We start from the raw sequence: 23,409 nt of genomic DNA, 5'->3' as shown, positions 1-23,409 counted from the left end.
TTATTCTGACAGCAATGAACTTTGTGGCAATAGTTACATTCTACTTTTATCTATTTTTATTTTTATTTATTTATTATTTTTCTTTTCCTGTACTAGGGATGGAACCATGGGGCAACCTGTTTCAGCCTCCCAGATGCTGGGATTATAAATGTGCGCCACCACATCCAGCCTATTTTTCATTTTTACATGAAATGTGCAAAATGGTGCACACCTGTAATCCCCTACTCAGGAGGCTGAGGCAGGAGAATCAGAAGTTCAAGGTCAGCCTGTCAGTTTAGACAGTCTCCAAATAAAAAGGGTTGGGAATATAGTTCAGTGGTAGAGTGCCCCCAAGGTTCCATCCCTCATTGCTTGGGTATTCTACTTCTCTGCTATACCCCCCAGTTCTTTATAGTTTTTTTTTTTTTTTTATGGTACTGGGGATAGAACCCAGGGGCATTCTATCTCTGAGTGACACCCCCAGCTCTATATTCTTTATTTTGAAACAGGGTCTCATGGAGTTGCAGAGGGCCTCACTAAGTAGTTGAGGTTGTTCTCGAACCGCGATCCTCCGCTCTCAGCCTCCCAGATGCTGGGATTACAAGCGTGCGCCACCACGCCCGGCTAGTTTTTGTTTCTGAAACATGGTTTTGCTAAGTTGCTGAGTCCCATGACTTGCTGAGGCTGTCCCTGAAGAACCTGTCATCCTCCTGTCTCAGCCTTCCAGGTACTCAGATTACAGAAACGCATCAGCACGCCTGGCTAGAGATGTGGCTGGCCTTTGCCGGTGCTGGGTCTTATCGGCCTCTGCTGCTGCCCTCCTGACTCTCGGTGCTCTCTCCCAGGCCACCGAGGTGACGGACAGCGCGTACATGGGCTCCGAGAGCACCTACAGCGAGTGTGAGACCTTCACAGATGAGGACACCAGCACCCTGGTGCACCCTGAGCTGCAGCCTGAGGGGGACGCTGACAGCGCAGGCGGCTCTGCGGTGCCCTCCGAGTGCCTGGATGCCATGGAGGAGCCCGACCACGGTGCGCTGCTGCTGCTCCCGGGCAGGTCTGTACTGAGAGGCTTGGGGGACGGTGTGCCCACAGACGCATTCGGGAGCAACACTGTTGGGTCACGGGCGGGGTCGGCCACGCCTGCTGCACACTGCTGCCGGTGACTTCCCTGCCGGAGGCCGGCTTTACCTTGGTCTTCAGGATTGTGCCCTCACTGAGCCCTGCCCTGCCCCCAGGGTGTCTTCAGCCCTGCTGGAGAAGGCCTGCAGAAGCTTTCCCAGGTGGATAGGAAAAGGAGGGTCAGCTTCACAAGAAGCAGCTCTTGTTCTCACCCACACTGCCCTGGAAGCCACTGCGATTAGACCACGATGTTTTTGTTTTGCTGCTTCTGTTTCTTTCGCTTCCAGTGCATCCCTCACAGTTTGGGGCTTTTTACTCACTGCTGAGATTTAGGCCTTTCTCTGCATATTTGTTGAATCATTTATTTCATTATCACTAGGGTATTCCAATGTGCAAATACGCTGTGCTTTTCACTTATTTTAATGTCAGTGACTGAGTGTAAAGCGGCCCTGAGCAGTCTATGTGTCTTGGTGACCAGCATCTCGGAGAGTGGGATATTGGGTGCTGGGCCCATACTGCAGTCTTAAAGCGCCTGTGCTGCTCTGCAGCCGCAGACAGCTCGGGGGCTCTGGGCGTGGACCACCAGCCTGCTCGCCCTGTGGCGCCCTGACGGTCTGTGGCTCTGCTGCAGTGCGGAGGCCAGAGGCCAAGCACCTTTTCCTGGTGCAGTGCCTGCCCACTTGGGCTCCTGTTCTGTGAAGTGCCTGCTATTGCTTATATTGCAGAGGTCAGGCTTCTGTGAAGCGCCTGATAGTTGTAAATGTTTTGCTTTGCAGGCCATGTCTCTGTGACAGCAACTTTCTTCACTTTTTTTTCTTTTTTCTTTTAGTACTGAGGATTGAATGCAAAGCGTTACCTCCAAGCCACATCCCCATCCTTATTTTGTATTCTTTTTTTTTTTTTTTTTTTTTGGTGGTACTGGGGTTCCTGGAAGCCCTGCTACCTCTGGGCTACACTCCCAGACCTATTTTTACATTTTTATTTGGAAACAGGGTCTCCTAAGCCAGCGCACGCGGCTGGCTTCGAACCTGCGCGATCCTCCTGTCTCCGCCTCCCAAGCGCGGGGATTACAAGCGTGCACCACCACGCCCGGCTATTTTGTATTCTTTATTTTTGAAACAGAGTCTAAGTTACAGAGGGACTCGCTAAGTAACAGGCTGGCCACAAACCTACAGTCCTCCTGTCTCTCGAGTCCTGGGATTACAAGCTTGTGCTGCTGCACCCAGCTTCTGCTTTGCTTTTGGGGTACAGATGTGACCTCAGATATCGCATAAGCCATGGAGCCTGGCTGTGTGTCCCAAAACATCATCTTGCAAACATGAGGCAGTGCCCGGCTGGTTTGTTGGGTTGTCTCTTTCTCTGCTGATTTCTAAGGCTCTACATATTTTGGTTGTGAGTCTTTAGGAGGTGTGTGTGTTACAGAGGCTTATTCCTACTCCTTTACTCTTCCCAAAGTGCTTTTGAGTGTGTGTGTGTGTGTGTGTGTGTGTGTGTGTGTGTGTGTGTTAATTACTTAGGGCATGATTAATTTTAAACCCTCTGAGCTACAGCCCCAGCCCTATTTTATTTTGTTTTAGTACAGGATTACAAGCATGGGCCACCATGTTTGGCTTCTTGCTTGTTTTTAAAAACTGTACATCTAGCCAGGCATGGTAGCACACGCTTATAATCTCAGCATTTGGGAGGCTGAGACAAGAGGATTGCAGTTCGTGGCCAGCCTCAGCTACTTAGTAAGGTCCTTTGCAATTCTGTGAGACTCTTTTTCAAAAAAAGAATAGCCGGGCGTGGTGGCGCACGCTTGTAATCCCCGTGCTTGGGAGGCGGAGACAGGAGAATCGTGCAGGTTCGAAGCCAGCCGTGCTGGTTTAAGAGACCCTGTTTCCAAATAAAAATATAAAATACATCTGGGAGTGTAGCCCAGAGGTAGAAGGGTTTCCAGGAACCCCATTACCACCAAAAATAAAAAGTAAAAAAATAAAAATAAAATAAAAAATAGGGCTAGGGGTATACCTTGGAGGTAGAATGCCCCTGAGTTCCATCCCTCGTACTGCAAAAAAAAAAAAAAAAAAAAAAAAAAAAAGTAAATCTTTTGGGGGACAGATATTTGAGAAACTTATTAGGGACAAGGATGCAGTTGGTTCTAAGCTAATGTCACATCTTTTAAAATCTATCTATCTTAATTTATTTATTGTGATACTGAGGATTAAACCCAGGGGCATCATACTTCTGAGCTCCATCTCCAGCCCTATTTTATTTTTTATTTTGAAATGGTCTTGTTGGGTTGTTGAGTCTGTGTTGCTGAGGCTGATCTTGAACCTGTGATCCTCCGGTCTCAACCTCCCAAGTACTAGGATTACAGATGTATGCCACTACACCTGACTTAATATCACCTGTTTTCTGTAGCCTCAGTGAAGAAACTGTGGGACTTGCTGGCCTTGGGCCTCTTGTCCCCAGCCATGTGGTTGATTGATGTGAAAGGGGGCTGTGGGGCCAGGCACTGCTGTACTCTCTGGGGTCCAGCAAGCACATGTCGTATCGCTGGTGCAAACTGAGATGTACTAGGGCATGCGGTGCGCACATCCTTGTGGAAGGGTTTAAAACTGCACATGTTTGCACTGATGCTGGGATATTCCATTGATATCTATTTCACCTGTCTATACTTTATTTTTTTATTATTTTTTTGGTGGCACTGGGGTTCCTGGAAGCCCTTCTACCTCCAGGCTACACTCCCAGACCTATTTTTATATTTTTATTTGGAAACAGGGTCTCTCAAGTCAGCAAGGCTGGCTTTGAACCTGCGCGATTCTCCTGTCTCTGCCTCCCAAGTGCAGGGATTACAAGTGTGCGCCACCACGCCCGGCTCACCTGTCTATACTTTATTAAAGCTCTGGGAGGACCTGAGTCAGGGTCTCTGTGTTGCCTTACAGAACCCGTCCCCGCAGCCAGGCTGTGGTCATGGTGATTGGCGGTGAGGAGCACTTTGAGGACTATGGCGAGGGCAGCGAGGCAGAGCTGTCTCCAGATGCCCTCTGCAGCAGGGAGCTGGGCTGTGCCGACCCTGCCCTCCTCACCCCCAGGTAAGAATCCCCGCCCCCCCCCCCCGCCTCTCTTCCCCTGTACTCAGGGACAGTTCTCCTTTTTGTTCCTAAATCAGTAAGTGGAAACTTACTTTATAAATATGCCACACCCCAAATCTTAAATTTGTATCTGGGTGAGAGTTGGCTGAAATCTCTCTTGTCCAGTTATATCCCAGGTCACTCCTAATCCGAGATCTCAGCCTCACCATGAGGCTGGAAACCTTGCCTGGAACTGGGCTTGTGGGATGCTTGGCTGCTGTTCATGGATCATTTCATGGTCCGTGGCTTATTTTGAGAGAGGCTTTAAAATGATAAGTGAGCTGGGCATGGTGGTGCACGATTATAATCCCAGTACTTGGGAGGCTCTGACAGGAGGATCACAGTTCGGGGACAGCCTAAGGTACTTAGTGAGGCCCTCTGCAACTTAGTGAGACCCTGTTTTAAAATAAAGAATAAAACAGGGCTGAGGGTGTAGTGCTGAGGCAGGATCCCCCTTAGTTGAATCCCCAGTGCTACAAAAAGAAGAAAAAAAAGAAAAGAAAACTCACAAGTGAATCCTTAGATTAATTTCCTTATAATTACCTAACATTCCAAACTCCCCAGAAAGTTCTGGCTTTGAGTAACAGCTGTGATGAGTGGTGGAGCCAGTACTCTTAGACTGTGCCTGAGGAGATCACAGGAGAATCCAGTCTGGGCCCTGTGCCCGTCCAGGGGACTTGGGCACATTGGGCCCTTCCTGGCCTTCAGCGGCCCAGACCTAACCCGCCCTGTCGCTGCCTCTGTGCTTTGCCTCTGGGTTCCTGAGGCTCCCTTTCCAACAGCAGAGGCCGAAAATCCTTAAGCCTGTATCCACAAGATTCTTCCCTTGCCTAGCCATTGCTGTGGCCCAGGCTGAGCCGAGCCAGGACCCCTCGCCCACTGCAGCTCTCTGGGTGCTGCCATGGGTGGCCTGGGCGTCCCTGGATGCTCATCCTCCCAAGAGGTGCAGGTGCAAACAGTAGCTTGTCCAGCAGAATGTGGCCTGGCATCTGCCTACCGTGCACTTTCTTCCTCTTTGTGTGGCCTGTTCCTGGCTCTTGCATGTTTTCTGTCTAAAGTATAACTTCTAAGCTATGTTTTATTTTCCTCTGCACCTTTCCTTAAATTGAGTAAATTAGTTTCCTATACCTGTGAGCTTGTGTGCCCTGCTGCCCCAGGGATGAGTCTGCCTCCCAGACCCCAGCCTCCAGTGGCAGGTGCACCACCCCTGCCAGTGCCCGAGAGCCATCAGAGTGGGTCAGGGAGTCAGTCAGCATCCCCACAAAAAAACACTCAAGAATCCCCGCAAATAAAACTCACAATTTTTTTTTTATTTTTGCAGAACTAAGAGTTGAACCTAGAGGCATTCTACCTCTAAACAAAGTTGCTGAGAACCTCACTAAGTAGCTGAGGCTGGCTTCGAACCTGTGCAATCCTCCTGTCTCAGCCTCCCAAGCTCAGGGATTACAAGTGTGCACCACCACACCCAGTGAAAATTCTCAATTTTTTAACAGATCTCAAAGGACACAAAATTATTGGTGCTGTGCCATCTATATACAGTTCTTGTTTTTTCCTTTATTTTTTTTTCATGGTGTGAGGAATTGAACCCAGAGGCATTCTACTCCTGAACTACATCCCCAGCCCTATTTTACATTTATTTATTTATTTATTTATTTATTTATTTATTTATTATTTATTTATTTATGTCCTGGGGATGGAACCCAGGGGCCTCTACCTCCATGCTATGCCTCTGACCTATTTTATATTTTATTTTATTTATTTATTTACTTTTTGAGGGTCTGGGAATGGAACCCAGGGGCATTCAACCTCCAAGCTACACCTCCTTCCTTATTTTTTATTCTTTATTTTGAAACAGGGTCTCACTGAGTTGCAGGGGGCCTCACTAAGGAGCTGAGGTTGTCCGGGAATCGCGATCCTCCGGTCTCAGCCTCCCGAATGCTGGGATTACAAGCGTCCACCACCACGCCTGGCTTATATTTTATTTTAAAACAGGGTCTCACTAAGTTGCTGAGAGCCTCACTAAGTAGCTGAGGCTGGCTTCGAACCTGTGCGATCCTCCTTTCTCAGCTTCCCAAGTGTGGGGATTACAAACTTGGGCCACCACTACCCGGCCTATTTTATAGTTTATTTGGAAACAAAGTCTCACTAAGTAGCTGAGGCTGGCTACAAATCTGCAATCCTTTTGCCTTAGCTTCCCAAGTACTGAGATTACAAGCGTGCACCACCAGTAATAGTGCTTTCTAGAGCAGTTCTTAAAATAGCACAGCAGGTGAACTCCATGGGCTGCACTCTGCTACCACTTCATGCTCCAGAGAGAAAGCAGTGCACTCGCTGATCCTCTTGCTAGGAGGTTTGTTTCATGATGAAGCCCCTGCTGCACCTGTTCTGTGACAGTGCACGTGTGTGCAGCCCTGCCCCACTGGGGGACACCACGGGCTCCTCGGGTGAAGGCTACACAGCGACCCAGAAGCGAGAGCCTCGGCGCCTCTGCCTCCTCTCTCGACACGCCTCTGCCCTTTGCCGAGTGGCAGCACAGGTGCCCTCACAGGTCCTGTCCTCAACTACGCTTCTGTCTCTCTAGCTCCGACCCACTTGCTGCAAAGCTGCACAGCATCCTCACTGACGAGGCTTTTGAGTTTTACTGTAGCCAGTGCCACAAACAAATCAACCGCCTTGAGGATCTTTCCGCCCGCCTGAATGATCTTGAGATGAATAGGTAACGGCTGCAGTGCCGGCCTGCCCCGCCCCGGGCTGAGGGAGCCCTGCTGCCGAGCCCTCCTGGTCTAGTGTGCAGGCCCAGCTCGTACCCCCCCGCAGGAGGGTGCCCAGACAGCGGGCCTGCCTGAGCCCAGCCTCCCTGCATGCCCCGCGCCGTGCCGCCGCTCCCTGTCACCTCTCGTGTGCATGAGTGGCCTCGCTGGCTGCTGTCTCTGGAAAAATGTGGTCCGGCATGCGGAGGAGGGTGCTCCCTGCACTTTACTGAAAGATTCCTTTCAATACTGGTCTTCAAAACCAGATCTGTAAATTGCTTTCTGGGATGCTAGTTTAATCAGGGTCCTGTGTGCTCCCGTGGGCCCCTGTTCTGTGAGGTGGCTTTAGAACCAGTTAAAAAGAAGCCCAGCTTTGCTGTCCCGCTCCTAAATGCCATGTCTACTCCTGCACCTTGCTTGGGCCCTGTCTGTGTCTTCTCTTCTGTGAGGTTTAGAGCTCAGCCCTTCATGCCCTCCATCCCTGGGACCAGTCTAAGCTTGGGTCAGCATTTCAGGGAGCTCCATTTGCCTCTTTCCCACAACTGGACAGACTCATCATACGAAAGGTCTTGGGGTTGCTTGTACATCTTGACATCCCCAGGCTTCTTGTTTGCTTAGCTTGTAGTATGGGCAAGCTCCTACGTGGGCTGCTCTGAGGTGGTGGGTTTGGAGAGGAGATGGGTCATGGAGCTTCCCACAATGGTCCCAGCAGAGCAGAGGTGAGCGGCCGCACGGGCTGTGGCCAGGAGAATGTGTAAACGTGGCAGAAAAGCAGACCATCCTGATGGTTTCTGCATGCTGAGAGGTCTGTTAGAGGCAGCCTGCGCTTCCTGAGAGCCTGTCTGTGCCTGCTTCACCCTGCAGGGCTTCACACTGGCCAGTCCTCGTGCACTGCTTGGTGCGTCTGGCCCTTCTCCGGTTCCCTGCATTTCAGCAGAGCACAGGCAGGTTCCTGGGACTGGAAGAGAAGGGTGGCCCGGCATTCCCGGTGTTTAGGAACATCAGGAGAGCCTCCTGGCATGTCTGTGGGAAGCTGGAAGCACTCTGGAGGGTGTGCTCCTGGAAGACTGAGGAAGTCTGGCCTCGGGTATTCCAGAGACCTGCTGGCCCTGGTTTAGGGAACCTGGTTTCACCTGATTGACATGTTCAGATGGGTGTTTACTGCTTGGTTGGGGAACTTGGCTCGGCTAGTGAGGGACCAGGTGTTCTTCCTGGACAGGTACTCTCCTTCCTGCCAGCGAGTGTTTTGTGAAAGGAAGCAAGTGTCCATCTCTCTAAAGAGTTTGCCATTGAAGTACTCTATTCCCATGCTGAGGACCTGACGCAAGATGGCCACGCTCGCCTCTGCTGGCCTTGACCCAGAACAGATGGGTGCAGGCGAGTGGGACCAGCAGCCCCCGTTCTCATCAGTTGGAGCTGCCCTTCTCCCCGAGGCAGCTCCGCCAAGGAGGGCTGAGAGAGGGCCATTTCAAGAGGCCCTCTCTACTCCTGAGGGACAGTGGGGTCCAGTGTTGGCTCAGACCATGCCGGAGACCCAGTGCTGTTGCTGCCTGCCTGCCTCGTGAGACAGCAGACATACTGACCCTAGTGCGGGCAGCAGTGGCCACGGCCACGGTGTGGTAACAGAAGTCTGTCTTGCCAGGTCCTCTTTCAGACCATTAGACTTGCTGCTGGGCTGCCTGTTCATTCCACTTCCTGTGAGGCCAGAAGGCAAACGCCCCGTGTCCATGCCTGCAGGGGAATCTAAGTCAGTATTAGTTCATTAGGCTTCGGTCTGTTTGTGGGTGCTTCCCTAGACAGGGAGAGCGGGTGTGGCCAGTGGGAGCGGCAGTGAGAGCACTGTGAGGAACGGCTGCCTCCTGAGGCCCCCTGTGTGCCCTGCCTGCCCAGGGCAGCTCCATGCCCTGCTGGGCCCGCATTCTGTGGGAAAGTGCCTGACAGGCGTCACAGCATGCTGGGCCTCAGGGCTTGTTGGTGTCCACCTTCTAGAACTTGCTGAAAGATCACCCTCTGCCTGCCAGGCTGGGTCGCCCTCTGTTCATGGGCTCTGGGCAGAGTGAGGGAGGTTCCTGGGTGCTGTGCTCCTGGGGCTTCCAGAACCAGGAGCCCGCGGGAGCCCGCTTCACCTCTCCAGCGCCCTCTGCTGACAGGATGCAACATCACAAAGGAAAAGTGTCCTGGAAGAGCTCAGCTCCACTGGAGCGGGCTGGAAGGCAGCATGGAGCCGGGGTGCAGTGGGTGGGTGCACCTGCCTTTCCTGGTGGCTGCTTTCTCTGCCTGGTGCCTGGGGGAGTGCAGGCTGGAGAGGCGAGGAGTGATTTTCCTCAGCCTGAGCTCCTAGTTCCGCAGGGCGGTCATATTCCAGACTTCAGGGTGAGACAGGAGCTGCGCTGGGCTCCCATTGTCCCTGCAATGGGGCTGGCTGGATTGGTCACAAGGGCTCTGAATCCTGCCCTGCAGGTGTTTGGGTGCGCAGGGTCAGTGCCTAGGGCGAGACTGAGGCGCTGGCAGGCTGGCCTGCTCACGTTGGCCTGGAGGCTTCTGATGGCTCATCACTCCCCTTGACCTGACCTCAGGCAGTTGGGCTCATGGAATGCTGGCCAGTGGGCGGGCTGGAAGCAGGCACCCGGGCTGTCTGGTTGGCTTCACCTGGGGGCTTTTGAGGGCGAGCCATGAGGCTCGGCAGGGGTCTGGGCAGAGCGTGCTGCATGGCTGTGTCCACACTTCCCGCTGACTGGGTGTCTTGTGATGGGCAGGGGCTGCATGCCTGCGCCTGCTATCTCCTCAGCTGAGGCTTCCCGCTTCCTCCTGATCCTCTGCTCCCTGACATGATTTTCCTGTTTGGTTTTTGTGCAGCCCAGCCAAGCAGCTCTCCAGCAGGAAGGTGGCAAGGTAAGCAGAACCTCTGTTATTTAGTAAAAATGTTATGAAATGCATTGGTAGTTATAGGTGGATTTCTGTTTTGCTGATTTTGAACTGGGGATAGAACCCAGAGCTACACCCCAGCTCTTTTTATTTTATTTTATTTTTTTCTTTTTTTGGTGGTACTGGGGTTCCTGGAAGCCCTTCTACATCAGGGCTACACTCCCAGACCTACTTTTACATTTTTATTTGGAAACAGGGTCTCCTAAGCCAGCGCGCACGGCTGGCTTCGAACCTGTGCGATCCTCCTGTCTCCGCCTCCCAAGCGTGGGGATTACAAGCGTGCGCCACCACGCCCGGCCGCTCTTTTTATTTTGAAATAAGGCTTTGCTAAGTTACTGAGGCTGGCCTTGAACCCACAATCCTCCTTTCTTAGCTTCCCAAGTCCTGGGATTACAGATGTGTACCCTGTGCTCAGCAGACGTCATAGTATGTGTATGTGTGTGTCCATGTGTACGTGCACATGTGTGATACTGGAAATTGAACACAAGGAGCATGCTGAGCTGCACCTGTAGCCTTTTCAATTTTTTATTTTAAAACAGGATCTTATTAGGTTACTGAGACTGTTTCTCACCCATAACCCTCCTGTCTGTACTGGGATTATAAGTGTGTACCACCCTGCCCAATATTAGTTGTAGTTTAAAAAAGAGTTTAAGCTGGGTGTGGTGCTTGGGAGGCGGAGATAGGGGGATCGCAGGTTCAAAATCAGCCTCAGCTGGTTTAAGAGACCCTGTTTCCAAATAAAATATAAAATAGGTCTGGGAGTGTAGCCCAGAGGTAGGAGGCCCCTGGATTCCATCCCCAGTACCACCAAAAAAAAAAAAAAAATGTTTCAAACGTACTTTTCCTGTGAGGGATGGATTGTGGGTAGAATTTTCAGGGCTTAGGGGCACTGTACCTGCAAGCTACACCCCAGCCCTAGTTTTTAGTCTTTTTATTTTTGAAACAGGGTCTCACTGAGTTGCGAAGGGCCTTGCCAAGTAAGCTGAGGTTGTCTGAGAACCGCAGTCCTTCCGCTTCTCAAATGCTGGGACTACAAGCGTGTGCCGCCACGCCCTGCTCAGAGTGTCTTTTGAAAGCTCTAGGCGTCCCCCTGCTCTTGTGTTGCGGGGTTGGAGGGGCACTGCCTGTGGCTGGTGTAGGTTACCCAGAAGACACCTGGTGAAGGGCCTGTCTCTCCGAGCCTTTGCCCGCCCTGCCTGGTGGTTCCGTGTGGGGTGCGATGAAGGGTGGGCTTCCTCCGCTTGGGTGCTGCCTGTTGGCTTCCTGTTGTGGAAGGACCACACCGCTCCCGCACACCTACTCTCACACCAGGCCAGCTCCGCGAGAGTCCACTGTAGGCGCACTAAGCGTCTGCGAGGTGTAGGAGTCAGGCCGAGCCCTGCCCTCTGTGTCTCCTCCCTAAGACAAGCTGCTGCTGGAGTCAACTGATCCCCTCATGGTTCATTGGTTTGTGATACTGGGGGTAGAACCACAGACATTCTACCTCTGGGCTATATCCTGGTTTTATTTTTTGTTTGGAAACAGAGTCTTGCTAGGTTGATGAGAGTTTCACTACTTGCTGAGGCTGCGCAGTCCTCCTGTCTTGGCCTCCCAAGTACTGAGATTACAGGCATGCACCACCATAACCAGCTATGGTTTTTTTGGGGGAGGGGTACTAGGGGTTGAGCCCAGGGACATTCTACCTTCAAGCGACACCCCAGTCTTGGGGATTGAACCTGTGGTCATTCTACCTCTAAGCTATATCCTATTTTCTTTTATATTTTGAAACAGGATCTCACTATGTTGCCCAAACTGGCCTCAAATATGCAATTCTCCTATCTCAGCCTCCCAAGTACTTGGATTACAGGCATATGCCACCATGCACAGCTATATTCAGCCTTGTGTGTGTGAGAGGGAAGTGTCCTGGAGATTGAACCCTTGGGCATTCTACCTCTGAGCTATACCCCAGCCCTTTTTTTAGTTTTTGTTTGGAAACAAAGTTTCGCTAGGTTGCAGTCTCTCTATGCTGCTGAGGCTGTCTTCTAATCTGTGATGCTAGCTGGAGAGGCTGGCAGAGGCCAGGGGCAGGGCCTTGTGGTAAAGGAGCATGCTTTGAAATGCCCTCCAAGAGTTTATTCCCTCACAGACACACTTTGGTATGAAAAAGCCCAACCCGCAAGTGATCGAGCTAGAGTTTACCAAGCAGAAGCAAACACTTGTATATTTGTGTGTAAATGTATATGATATTTTTTGCAGCACTGGGAATTGGACCCCAGGTCCCTCTACCAGTGAGCCCACTTAGTCTGCTGCCTGTCTGCCCTTAAATCTTCAATTAAATTCTTGGGAACAGAAGCTGTTGAAGCTGACTGCGTAGTTTTCAGCCCTTTCCATGTGCACTGTGGCTGGGACCGTGGGTTTACAGTGGCCATCTGTGGTGGCTCAGGGCTGTTTCTGCCCCTCACCTCTCTTAGCCTAGTCCCATCCTGTCCTGGAGTTGGACGTGACTCCCCAGGCACCGGCCCATAGCAGGAAAATTATCCCAACCCCGTGGGAAGAAGGGTGGATCTTGCCACAGAGTCCACCTGCCAGGCTGGACCTACCTCCATTTGGGCGGTCAGGCTCGTGCCCAGGGCCCTTTGATGGGGCCTCCTGCATGGGGAGGAGTGACTGGGATTAATTCAAAGGCCTCACTCCCCATGCTGAGTGGACTTCGCCTTTGGGCTGAGAACAGGCTCGCCCTCAGCACCCTAAGAAGAATCCACTGTGCTTGCTGTCCTGGCTTGAAGAAACCTGCTTTATTTTCTCTTTAAAACATTTGCGGGTGTAATCCCCGCGCTTGGGAGGCTGAGACAGGAGGATTGCGCAGGTTCAAAGCCAGCCTCCGCTGGCTTAAGAGACCCTGTTTCAAAATAAAAAAATATAAAATAGGTCTGGGAGTGTAGCCCAAAGGTAGAAGGCAATCTGGGTTCCATCCCCAGTACCACCCAAAAAAAAAAAAAAAAAAAAAAATTGTGGGGAAAAAGAGAAACATAAAAGCTCAGTCCATGCTAAAAAGGGAACAACTTCATTCATTGATAAGCTGAAGCAGGCATTTTCACTGTAATAATAATAATAATTGTCATTATTATTATCATCATCTGGGGATGGAACCCAGGCACATTCTACCTCCAAACAACACCCTCAGGCCTTTTTTTTTATTTTTTATTTTGAGACAGAGTTACAAAGGGCCTACGTAGCTGAGGCTGTCCACAAACCCAGATCCTCCTTTCTCAGCCTCCCAAATGATGAGATTACACGCATTAGCCACCATGCCCAGCTAATTACTATTTTTTTTTAAAAGATTGATATAGCCAGGTACACTGGTACACACTTGTAATCCCAGTACGTGGGAGGCTGAGACAGGAGGATCGCACACGTTCAAAGTCAGCTCCAGCTACTTAGTGAGGCTCTCAGCAACTTAGAGACCCTGTTTCCAAATAAAATATAAAATAGGGCTGGGGGTGTAGCCCCTGGATTCCATTCCCAGTACTGAAAAAAAAAAAAAAGAAGAAGAAAAAATAGGGCTGAGGATATTGCTCGGAGGTAGAATGCCCTTGGGTTCCATCCCCATTACCACCAGGAAAAAAAAAAAAAAAGGAGAAGAATAAGAGTGAAGTCGTGGTGGTGCACACTTGTAATCACAGCATTTGGGAGGCTGAGACAGAAGGATCTGATTCACAGACAACCTCAGCTACTTAGGCCCTTTGTAACTCAGTGAGACCCTGTTTAAAATAAAGAATAAAAAATAGGGCTGGGGGTGTCACTTAGAGAAAAAATGCACCTGGGTTCCATCCCTATTATAGCCAAAAAAAAGAGTGAGACAGGCCGGGAGTGGTGGCGCACGCTTGTAATCCCTGCGCTTGGGAGGCGGAGACAGGAGGATCACGCAGGTTCGAAGCCAGTCGCGCTGGCATAAGAGACTAAGAGACCCTGTTTCAAAAAATATATATTAAAAAAATAGGTCTGGGAGTGTAGCCCAGAGGTAGAAGGGCTTCCAGGAACCCCAGTACCACCAAAAAAAAAAAAAAAAAAAAAAAAAAAAAAAAAAAGAGTGAGACATTTAATTTAAACTTCCATCTAGCCAGGCCAGGTGGCACATGTTTATAACCCCAGCACTTGGGAGGCTGAGACAGGAGGATCACAGGTTCAAGGCCAGCCTCAGCTATTTAAGCCTTCCACAACCTAATGAGACCCGTTTCAAAATAAAGAACAAAAAATAGAGCTGGGGTAGTCAGGCATGTATCTCATGCTTGTAATCTCAGTAATTGAGAGGCTGAGACAGGAGGATTGCAGGTTTATGGCCAGTCTTAGCTACTTCATGAGACCCTCCCCAGGTTAGTGAGACCCTGTTTCAAAATAAAGAATAAAAAATAGGGCAGGAGGTATAGCTTGGAGGTCAATTGCCCCTAGGTTCCAACCCAGACCCACAAAAAAGAAAGAGAAAGGAAAGGAAGAAAGAAAGGAAGGAAGGAAGAAAGGATGGATTGAAGAAAGAAAGAAAAAGAAATAGGACTGGGGGTGTAGCTCAGAGGTAGACCGCCCCTGGGTTCAATTCCCAGTGTTGAAAACAACAACAACAGAAACTAGAGTTGAGGGTGGGTGAGGCTCGGAGGTAGAACGCCCCTAGGCTTAATTCCCAGTACTGAAAGCTAATTATACTTCTGTTTTTTGTTTGTTTGCTTGCTTGTTTGTTATACTGGGGGTTGAACCTAGGCATATTCTACCTCTGAACTACACCCCCAGTCCACTTTTGAAACAGGATCTCACCTAGTTGCTGAGGCCTCGCCAACCTGCTGCAGAGGCTCTCCATGAACTTGTGATTCTCCTGTCTCCGCCTCCCGGGTACTGGGATTACAGGTGTGCACCACGTATACTAGATCTTCAGTGGCCAGGTGAAAGGTGCCGAGCTGAAGGCAGCAGAGTCCTATCGCCAGACCTCAGTATAGTTATATTAGCGTTCAGTAGAGTTCGCACTCTGTGTTGTCTCTTAGTAAAGTTGTTCATACACGTGGCCTGGTCTGAACCTCACAATCACCTGCAGATTACCTTTGTGTGTGTGTGTGTGTGTGTGTGTGGTGCTGGGGATAGAACCCAGGGACATTCGACCTCTGAGTTACGCTCTCTGCCCTATTTTTATTCGTTATTTTGAAACAGGGTCTCACTAAGTTGCGGAGGGCCTCACTTAGTAGCTGAGGCTGTCCGCGAACCGCGATCCTTCAGTCTCAGCCTCCTAAAAGCTGGGATTACAAGCGTGCGCCACCACGCCTGGCAGAGACTAGCACTTTAGATCATTTCAAAAATAATCTAACAGGGCGTGGTTGTACATGCTTGTGATCCCAGGCGGAGATGGGAGGATCACGGTTTGCGGACAGCCTCAGCTACTTAGCGAGGCCTTTCACAACTCAGACCTTGATTTAAAAAAAAAAAAAATCTGCAGATTCCCATTCTATAGAAGCATGAATCTCAGAGAGTCTTTTTTCAAGGTCACACCGCTATGGGCACCAAGCTGGCAACTTTGGAGCCTGGCTCAGTGATGAGGGTCTGATGTGGAAAGTATTTAGCACACAGGCATGCTATTGGCAGACCTGTAGAGATACACTGTGGACTTCTGCTAAACCAATGTAGATGTAGGCCCACCACAGCCAAAGAGGTTAGTCTGAACCTGTCCAGTGCCTTCCGTCCACAGGGGTCAGCGCAGGACTGCGGGATCAGGTGTCCCCAGCTCTGGACAGGCAATGCCCTGGACCCACACATCTGGCTGCCTGCGAAGCACAGCTCATCTGGGCCCCACGTGTGACCCCTGTGAGGCCCTAGCAGGACTGCAGTTGTGTGCAGGAGCCTGGGCCTGAATTAATGTTTGACGGGCTGGTGGAGACAAGACCCTTCCATATCAGGATGAGGAGTGATGTTTATTGCACCCAAGTACAAAGTACCTCATCCCATTAGGCAGAGAGGAAGGTTGTGTTCTGTCAGACTCCAAAGAGCGCTGGGAGGACTCCGAGGCCGCAGGATATGACCCGCTCACTCCCAGCCCCTTGGTAAAGGTGGCAGCCAGGAGCAGGGGGCCTGTGCCCATGACGCCACCCCTTGCCCTTCAGAGGGACCTGTTAGTGTTTGTGTGTGAAGAGCTTCTCATTTGGGTTTTCCCCTTCTTTCCTCTGCTGCTGACTCTCTTCCATAGGTACCTGCACCAGTCAGGGGCCCTGACCATGGAGGCCCTTGAGGACCCTCCCCCTGAGCCTGTGGAGGGCCTGGACGAAGACATCGCTGACAAGGTAGGTCTGGGAGCTGAAGGCCAGGCTAGCGACGGGCAGCGGGGACGGCAGGTAGTCGGGCTGAGGACCGACCACCCACGTGTGCTGCGGCGCACTCCGCAAGGCTCTGGGCACCGTGTCATGGCACTCGGGGAAAGTTGGGCAGCTCACTGTGGAGCTAAATAGATCCCATTCAGCCCGTGTCTCTCAGCAAGTTCCTGGAGGGGTTCAGTGGCCATGGAGTAAGAGGTACCAGAACAGAGCCAGCTGAGAGGAGAAGCTAGGCAGTGGGAGCCATTGACTGTGGCACTGCACTTGAGGCAGCACAGGCGCCTGCATGTGTGAGTCGGGTTGGGGGAGCAGCAGCATGGGGACAGCCAGAAATTCAGTTCGTGAGATAGGCCCATATGCTCAGGGATGGCTAGGGGAGGGCGCTGGGCCTGCAGTGGACACAGAGCTAGCAGCCCAAGCAGCGGGCAGTGCAGCAGGCAGGGTGGGGCCTCACTGGGCTGCATGGCAGGTGGCAGCCTCTTGCCTGGGACCCCCCACCTCCTTGGAGCCCCCTAGCCTCCCACCTCACCCCACACCTCCTACACCTGCCTCGCTGCTCCTGCACCCCTGGCCACCTCTCCCCTCCTCCCTGTACCTCCTTTCCTCCTGCTCTGCCTCTCCTCTACCCCTACACCTGCCTCGCCTGCTCCCGCACCCCTCATCCCCTACATGGGCTACGCCTGGCAGAGCAGGGGCCCCCACTTGTGTGTGTGGGGTGTGAGCTTCGCTCTCCATGTGCCAGTTGGTCCTGGGTGCCCTCAGGCCCTGGGTCCCCATGGCATGTGCTCTTGTACTTTTGAAGACAGTGACCCTGTGGAAAGCTGTGCTGCACTGGGTATATGGGAAAGTCTCCAAGAATTAAGTTGGATCCAACCCCAGTCCCTGGGCACATGTGCTTCCTGCCCCTGCTTATTCCAAGCCTCTGCTCCTGTGGCACAGGTCATTTTCCTGGAGAGGCGGGTGTCGGAGCTGGAGAAGGACAGTGCGGCAGCCGGGGAGCAGCAGGGCCGGCTGAGGCAGGAGAACCTGCAGCTGGTGCACAGGTGAGCACCTGGCTCTGCCCCAGAGCTTCTGGCTGGACAGCTGGACATGGCTCAAGGGCCGCGGCAGGCTGACGTGAGGCGCTGCTGAGCAGTCACCCAGGCGTCTTGGACCTAGACACACACGGGGCCGCAGAGAAGGGAGAGGGTGCAGGCGTTGGCATTAAATCCACGCCAGGGGCCGAGGGCTCCATCCCAGCACCAAAACAGACCCACAAGGAGACAGTTTTTCTTGTCACACTGTAGGTGTCGCTGTACCGAGTCTCTCTGGAGAACTTGGGTCTGCTCCTAGGGCTGGCCTAGGATCTACCCACAGCCCCGTTGGCAGTCAGTATTAGGTCCTCTTGCTTGGGGCCCCATTTCTGAGAACCCCTGGAAGAAGTATCCCCACCATGGTATCAATGCCTGGGGAGGGGCTGTTGCTGCAAATATCTCTGTGTGCAGCCCGTCCAACCTACACCACTCCTGCTCTCGCTCACTGGAGGCAGACGAGAAAGCGGAGGCTGGGAGCCTCGTTGTGCCAGGGCCTTGGAGATGGTGGGTGAGCCAGGAGTAAGGGGAGCCTGCACGGGAGGAGCCGGTCAGGCAGCTGTGTGGGGGCCTGTCCCCCAGGAATTCAGGCCGAGGAAGTTGCACAGTAGCAGACAAGGTGCAGAAAGGAACCAAGGCCAGCTTCTGTTGTTTTCATGGAGGACTGCTCCCCACTCCTCCTGCAGGCTTCCCTTGAGCTGCTGGGGGCTCTCGCATTCTGAGCCAGGCTGCCCCACTTGGAGTGGTGTTTCTTGTACAGAGCAGGATGGGCAGGGGCTGTGGGCAGGCCTGAGAGGCTTGTGAGATCACAGGAGAGGCTCTTGCTTTGAGCTGCTGCCTTCGCCAGGCTCGAGGCTCGGGTCAGGCTGTCCCTGAGTCTGTTTCCTTGCCCACCACCTGAGCAAGCAGAGGTAGAGCACGACAACCTCTGATCAGAGGGCCCGGTGGCCCACACACAGGCCTCCGGCAGCACAGGCACACTCACCTGCAGAGCGGGCTCAGGAGAACCGAATCTGGACCATCTGCTCTCTCAAGCATAAGCTGACACCACAGTAGCAAGGCAGACGAGCCTCTGGAGTGTGCATCCTGGCTTGGCAGCAGCCCACTCCCAGAATTCTCCAGGAAAGGGCCTGCCCGCCAGGCCCTGATACTGGGCTGGGGTGGGGCCACATGCTCCCAGAGGGGTTTGGTTCTGTCCAGAGCTGGCTAGAGACTATTTGGTAGATATTTATTTAGCCCTGACCCACATGTGAAGCTGGCTCTGGCCCTCCTGCCTCCTGTAGGTAGCTGGCTCTTCAGGGTTGGCCTTGGCTATCAGAAAAGCATGCTTGAGCACCTAGCCCCACCTTGGACCAGCCACTCTCCGGCCCTGTTGCCATCACTCAGAATTCTGTGTGCTGCTTGCTTTCTGGGTTCCATGCTTTCTTCTGTGTTTTCATACTCATTTCTTGAGGAGGATGTTCCTGATAGCTGCCCAGAACAGGGCACTCAGGAGCCCAGGTCTTCAAGAACTGTGTGTCTGAAAGTGTGTCCACATCCACCCAACCCTGCCTGCAGGTGGTAGCTCAGCTGGGTATATAGTGCCTAGTTAGGAATACTCCTGGGCTCCGAGACCTCTCTGAGGCTTGGTGCTCACTCTGGGCATCTCTCCCCCCGCCCGCTTTGGTATTGGGGATTGAGCCCAGGAACATTCTGCCTCTGAGCTATACTCCCCAGCCCTGTTTTATTATTTTATTTTGAAACTGTTTCACTAAGTTGCTGAGGCTGGCTGAGATCCTTCAGTCCTCCTGTCTCAGCCTCCCAAGGGCTGGGACTATAAGTGTGTGCCATCACGCCCAGCTTCTCGTTTTTTTAATTTCTTTTTAATCCTTTTTTTTTTTTTTTAAGTGCTGGGGACTGAACCCAGGGCTTTATACATGCTGAGCACGTGCTCCACCACTGAGCTCTACCCCAGAACTCATATTTTTTAATTTTCAAGGATTGTTTTTAACCTGTTCCTCAACATGGTGCTCTCACTTCCTGAGCACGTTAGGCGTGGGTTTCCCCTGCTGCTCCATGCATGATGCTTCTTCACGTGTGTCAGAAGCTTCCCGTGGGGTCTGGCTGTCCTCATTGTCTGCGATTTCATGCACCAAAGAGGAGCCAAGAAGAACCAACAGGTCTGGGGCAGTGGGCCTCGCTGTCCATGGGCAGGATCTCTCACGTGCTCCTGCAGGTGGTCCCGAGGCCCGTGCTGGTGCCAGGGTCTTGGCACCCTGGGAGGTGCCTGAGCTGAAGGGACTAGAGGCAGAGCATAGTCCCCTGGCTGTGGCCCTACCACAGCCTCTGGGACCCAGATGTGCCAGTAGCCAGAGTTGGGTTTGGCCTGAGTGTGGTGTGAAACCCTTGACACAGCTGACCTGCTGTAGCTGGGGCTCCGGCATGCCTCCTTGCGCTATGGGGCGCTCTGCTTGTGGTCATGTTCACCCCTGGAGAGTGCTGTGGCCCTTGGACTCCAGATCTCCTGGCCCTTCCCCAGGCCCCACCCAGCTGAGCCAAGGGACGGGTAGGCCTGGCCAGCATGTTGACTTCTCCCTCCCGTGTGCCCTAGAGCCAATGCCTTGGAGGAACAGCTGAAGGAACAGGAGCTGAGAGCTCAAGAGATGGTCTTAGAAGAGGCCCGGAAGCAGAAGGAGCTCCTCTGCAAGATGGAGCGGGAAAAGAGCATCGAGATCGAGAACCTGCAGGCCAGGTGGGCAGGGTGTCAGCGATGAGAGAAGGCAAGACCCCGCCTTGCACGCGGCCAGGTCTAGGGAAAAGTTAACTGTAGAAAGAGGAGGAAATGCACATAAAGAACCCCACAGCGCTGGGGGCGTAGATGTTTGGTATGTTTACACACACACTCTGGGACCAACAAAGAGCGCCCAGTGTCCAGAGCTGGGATAATCCAGCAAAGTGGCAGCAACCCCATAGGAGTATGACTCTGCTGTGAACAAGACGTGCAGGAGTCCAGTGGCACCCGGCATCAATCACCAAACAGATGGGAAAAGATATAGCCTTCCTTTCAGAGGACTTCCAAGTAGTATCCAGATTTCTCTGTGAAGTGGCCTGGGGTTTGGCCAGGGACCTCTGGTTCAGGGACCGGCTGCCTGAGACAGAGTAGACGGAGCCATGACCAGACAGAGGGGCTGCCTGGCTGATACCCCTTAGCCAGTGACCCGCAAGCTGTGTGGGTATCGAGTATGCTGTGATGAGAAGGGCCCTCACCACAGTGGAGTCTTCCCTACCCCATTGTCCCAGTGTAACCATGAGAAAACCTCAAACCCAATTTAGGGATGGTCTTATCACCAGGAAGTAGAGTGGTCTGGGAAACTCACAGACCAGGGGACAAAGGAGAAGCGAGGGCGGATGTGGAGTCCCCGAGTGGGGTCCTGGGCTTTGTGGGAAGCCCATAGGATGTGTGGTTCGGTTAATCTGCGCCCACTGGGTGTGGGTTGTGAAGAGTGTGCATGGGTGGACAGCAGCCACATGAGGCGAAGTGAATGGGAGGCCTGTAGGGATCTTGCACTGGCTGCTGTTCCTCTGAAACTCAGGTTCTTCCAGAACCAAAATGTGTTTAGAAGCAGCCGTGGGCTGCAGGGAAGCTTTGGCCTGGAGTGCTTGCGGGTTCAGGGCCAGCGTGCATATCTGGGTCTGAAGCAGCTCCTGGCAGGGTCCTCCAGATGCTGGGCTGCCCTGCCCCGCGGAGGCGCTTTTCTGGAGGGCAATCCCAGCCTTGTTGTGCCCCAGGCTGCAGCAGCTGGACGAGGAGAACAGTGAGCTGCGGTCTTGCACACCCTGTCTGAAGGCCAGCATCGAGCGCCTAGAGGAGGTGAGTGTGGCCGTGGGTGCCTGGCCTGGCTCTGCCAACAAGGGCTTTCCCCTGTGCTCTGCCCTTCATGCTCACAGGGCCGTCAGGGTGTGTATCAGGCCCCCCCAGGGAAGCATGCCAACACTGGCCTGCCACGTTCAGCTGTGAGGCATTATCCCCACCCAGCTTCTAGCTCTCCCTGGATTCCAGGTCCGTGGGGCCCAGAGGTCCACCCAGAGACCAACCAAGGGTCGAAGTGCAGAGAGCAACATCCTCTGCAGAGCAAACTGGTGGCACCATGGCTTCATGTCCCGGCCCTTTACTAAGGCCTCCCCTGTCCTTGCTCACCACCAAGGCCTCTGGGAAGCTCTGATACCAGCAGATGGTCACAGACCACCTAGGCTCTGGTTCCTATGAACTAGAGGTGCCAGGCTGGAGCTGCCCACCACTCCTGGGGCAGGTCCTATCCAAACAGAGGTCCAAGATCCTTCTTGCTCTGCCTCTTGGGAAACAGCCATTGTGACCTGTGACCTGTGTGTTTCTTGACCACAGAGCAGGGTAGCCTTGCCAGAAAGCCACAGACAGCCCTGTGGAAGTCTGAACCCAGGGGCCTCCTTGTTAACATTTGTGGACCAGAAGCCGGGCGTGGTGGCGCACGCTTGTAATCCCCGTGCTTGGGAGGCAGAGACAGGAGGATTGTGCAGGTTGGAAGCCAGCCGCGCTGGCTTAAGAGACCCTGTTTCCAAATAAAAAATATAAAATAGGTCTGGGAGTGTAGCCCGGAGGTAGAAGGGCTTCCAGGAACCCCAGTACCACCAAAAAAAAAAAAAAAAAAAAAAAAATTGTGGACCAGGAGATAGTCCAGAGCAGAGTTACCCATGTGCACCTGCTGGGTTAGCTGTTTCCGCTCAGGTGTCTGTTTTTGTAGGAGAAGCAGAAATTGCTGGATGAGATTGAAGGGTTGACACTACGGCTCAGTGAAGAACAGGAGAGCAAGAGGAAGATGGGGGACAGGCTGAGCCATGAGCGGCATCAGTTCCAGAGGGACAAGGAGGCAACCCAAGAGGTGAGCAGAGCCAGCTGTCCCCTCCCCTCCGCCTGCCCTCCCCTCCGCCTGCCCTCCCTGGTGCAGCCTGCTCTTAGGAACCAGTGGGACCCTTTGTTCCTTGGACAAAGCTTTTGTCTACAGCCGGTACCCAGTGCTATCCTGGAACATGGGTCAGTGTCCTTGGGCAGAGATGGCCATGCTGGCTAGCAGGTGCCCTGTGGTTGCCTCACAGCTGATCGAGGACCTCCGCAAGCAGCTGGAGCATCTGCAGCTTCTCAGGCTGGAAGCTGAGCAGAGGCGGGGCCGCAGCAGTAGCCTGGGTCTGCAGGAGTACCACAGCCGTGCCAGGGAGAGTGAGCTGGAGCAGGAAGTCCGCAGGCTCAAGCAGGTAGGCGTCAGGCCCTTGCACCCTCCTGCAGAAGCTTTCAGGAGGGTGGGATGAGGAGCACCAAGCATGCTCCTGGGGGAGTCCTGGTGCAGCCACCAACCAGGGCTTTTCCCACGGTGACACTGCCCCCCAGGACAACCGCAACCTTAAGGAACAGAATGATGAGCTGAACGGGCAGATCATCACTCTCAGCATTCAGGGCGCCAAGAGCCTCTTCTCCACGGCCTTCTCCGAGTCCCTGGCTGCAGAGATCAGCTCGGTCTCCCGAGATGAGGTAGGACTCTCCCAGCCCACCTGCTCCCAAAGGCCACACGCCAGGTGCCAACCCCGCACTCTCCCCACAGCTCATGGATGCCATCCAGAAGCAGGAGGAGATTAACTTCCGCCTTCAGGACTACATCGACAGGATCATCGTGGCCATCATGGAGACCAACCCGTCTATCCTGGAGGTCAAGTAGAGTGTCAGAGCCAGCCTGGGCTGGATTGGACCTTACCAGCACCCAGATCAGCCACCACTCCACAAGGAGCTGGGATCAGCAGGTCCCACAGCTGAACAAGCCTGGCTGGGGAGGGGAGGAAGGGCGAGGCTGGCTGCTGTCAGTTCTTGAGTTTCCAGGGGCCCAGGCCTCCCTGTCCTGCTCTGCTCACTGTGGTAGGCCCTCAAGCCTCTGTGCAAAGGTGGGGGACAGCTTCTTAGGCTGAGGTGAGCTCTTCTGACTCCCTCTAGGTAGACCCCCTCTTCCCATAGGGCTGCAGTGGCCTACACAAGCACCCTCTCAGGGTGCTCCCAAGCCTGGTCTCTCCCGGGTGGTGCACAAGCCCTGGATCCGCACACCGGACAAGGTGTTGGGAGAACAGG

At 53.1% G+C, this 23,409-nt stretch overlaps 1 protein-coding gene across 1 annotated transcript; it reads left to right on the top strand.

Moving 5' to 3' along the window:
* Window positions 1–851: 851 nt before the first annotated feature.
* On the top strand, window positions 852–23,008 carry RAB11FIP3 (RAB11 family interacting protein 3; the record flags this gene model as incomplete). Its single annotated transcript, XM_080703277.1, has 11 exons — window positions 852–1,036; window positions 4,029–4,178; window positions 9,824–9,859; window positions 16,092–16,185; window positions 17,155–17,258; window positions 19,876–20,016; window positions 21,054–21,135; window positions 22,043–22,180; window positions 22,395–22,550; window positions 22,684–22,824; window positions 22,895–23,008. The coding sequence occupies 11 exons, from the start codon at window positions 852–854 to the stop codon at window positions 23,006–23,008; spliced, it is 1,341 nt and encodes a 446-aa protein (XP_080559403.1).
* Window positions 23,009–23,409: the final 401 nt, after the last annotated feature.

Source organism: Muscardinus avellanarius (assembly GCF_963383645.1).
Source record: "Muscardinus avellanarius genome assembly, chromosome: 10".
NCBI lineage: Eukaryota > Metazoa > Chordata > Mammalia > Rodentia > Gliridae > Muscardinus > Muscardinus avellanarius.
Note: the sequence above shows the minus strand (reverse complement) of the source record. Positions and strands in the feature narration are given on the sequence as shown.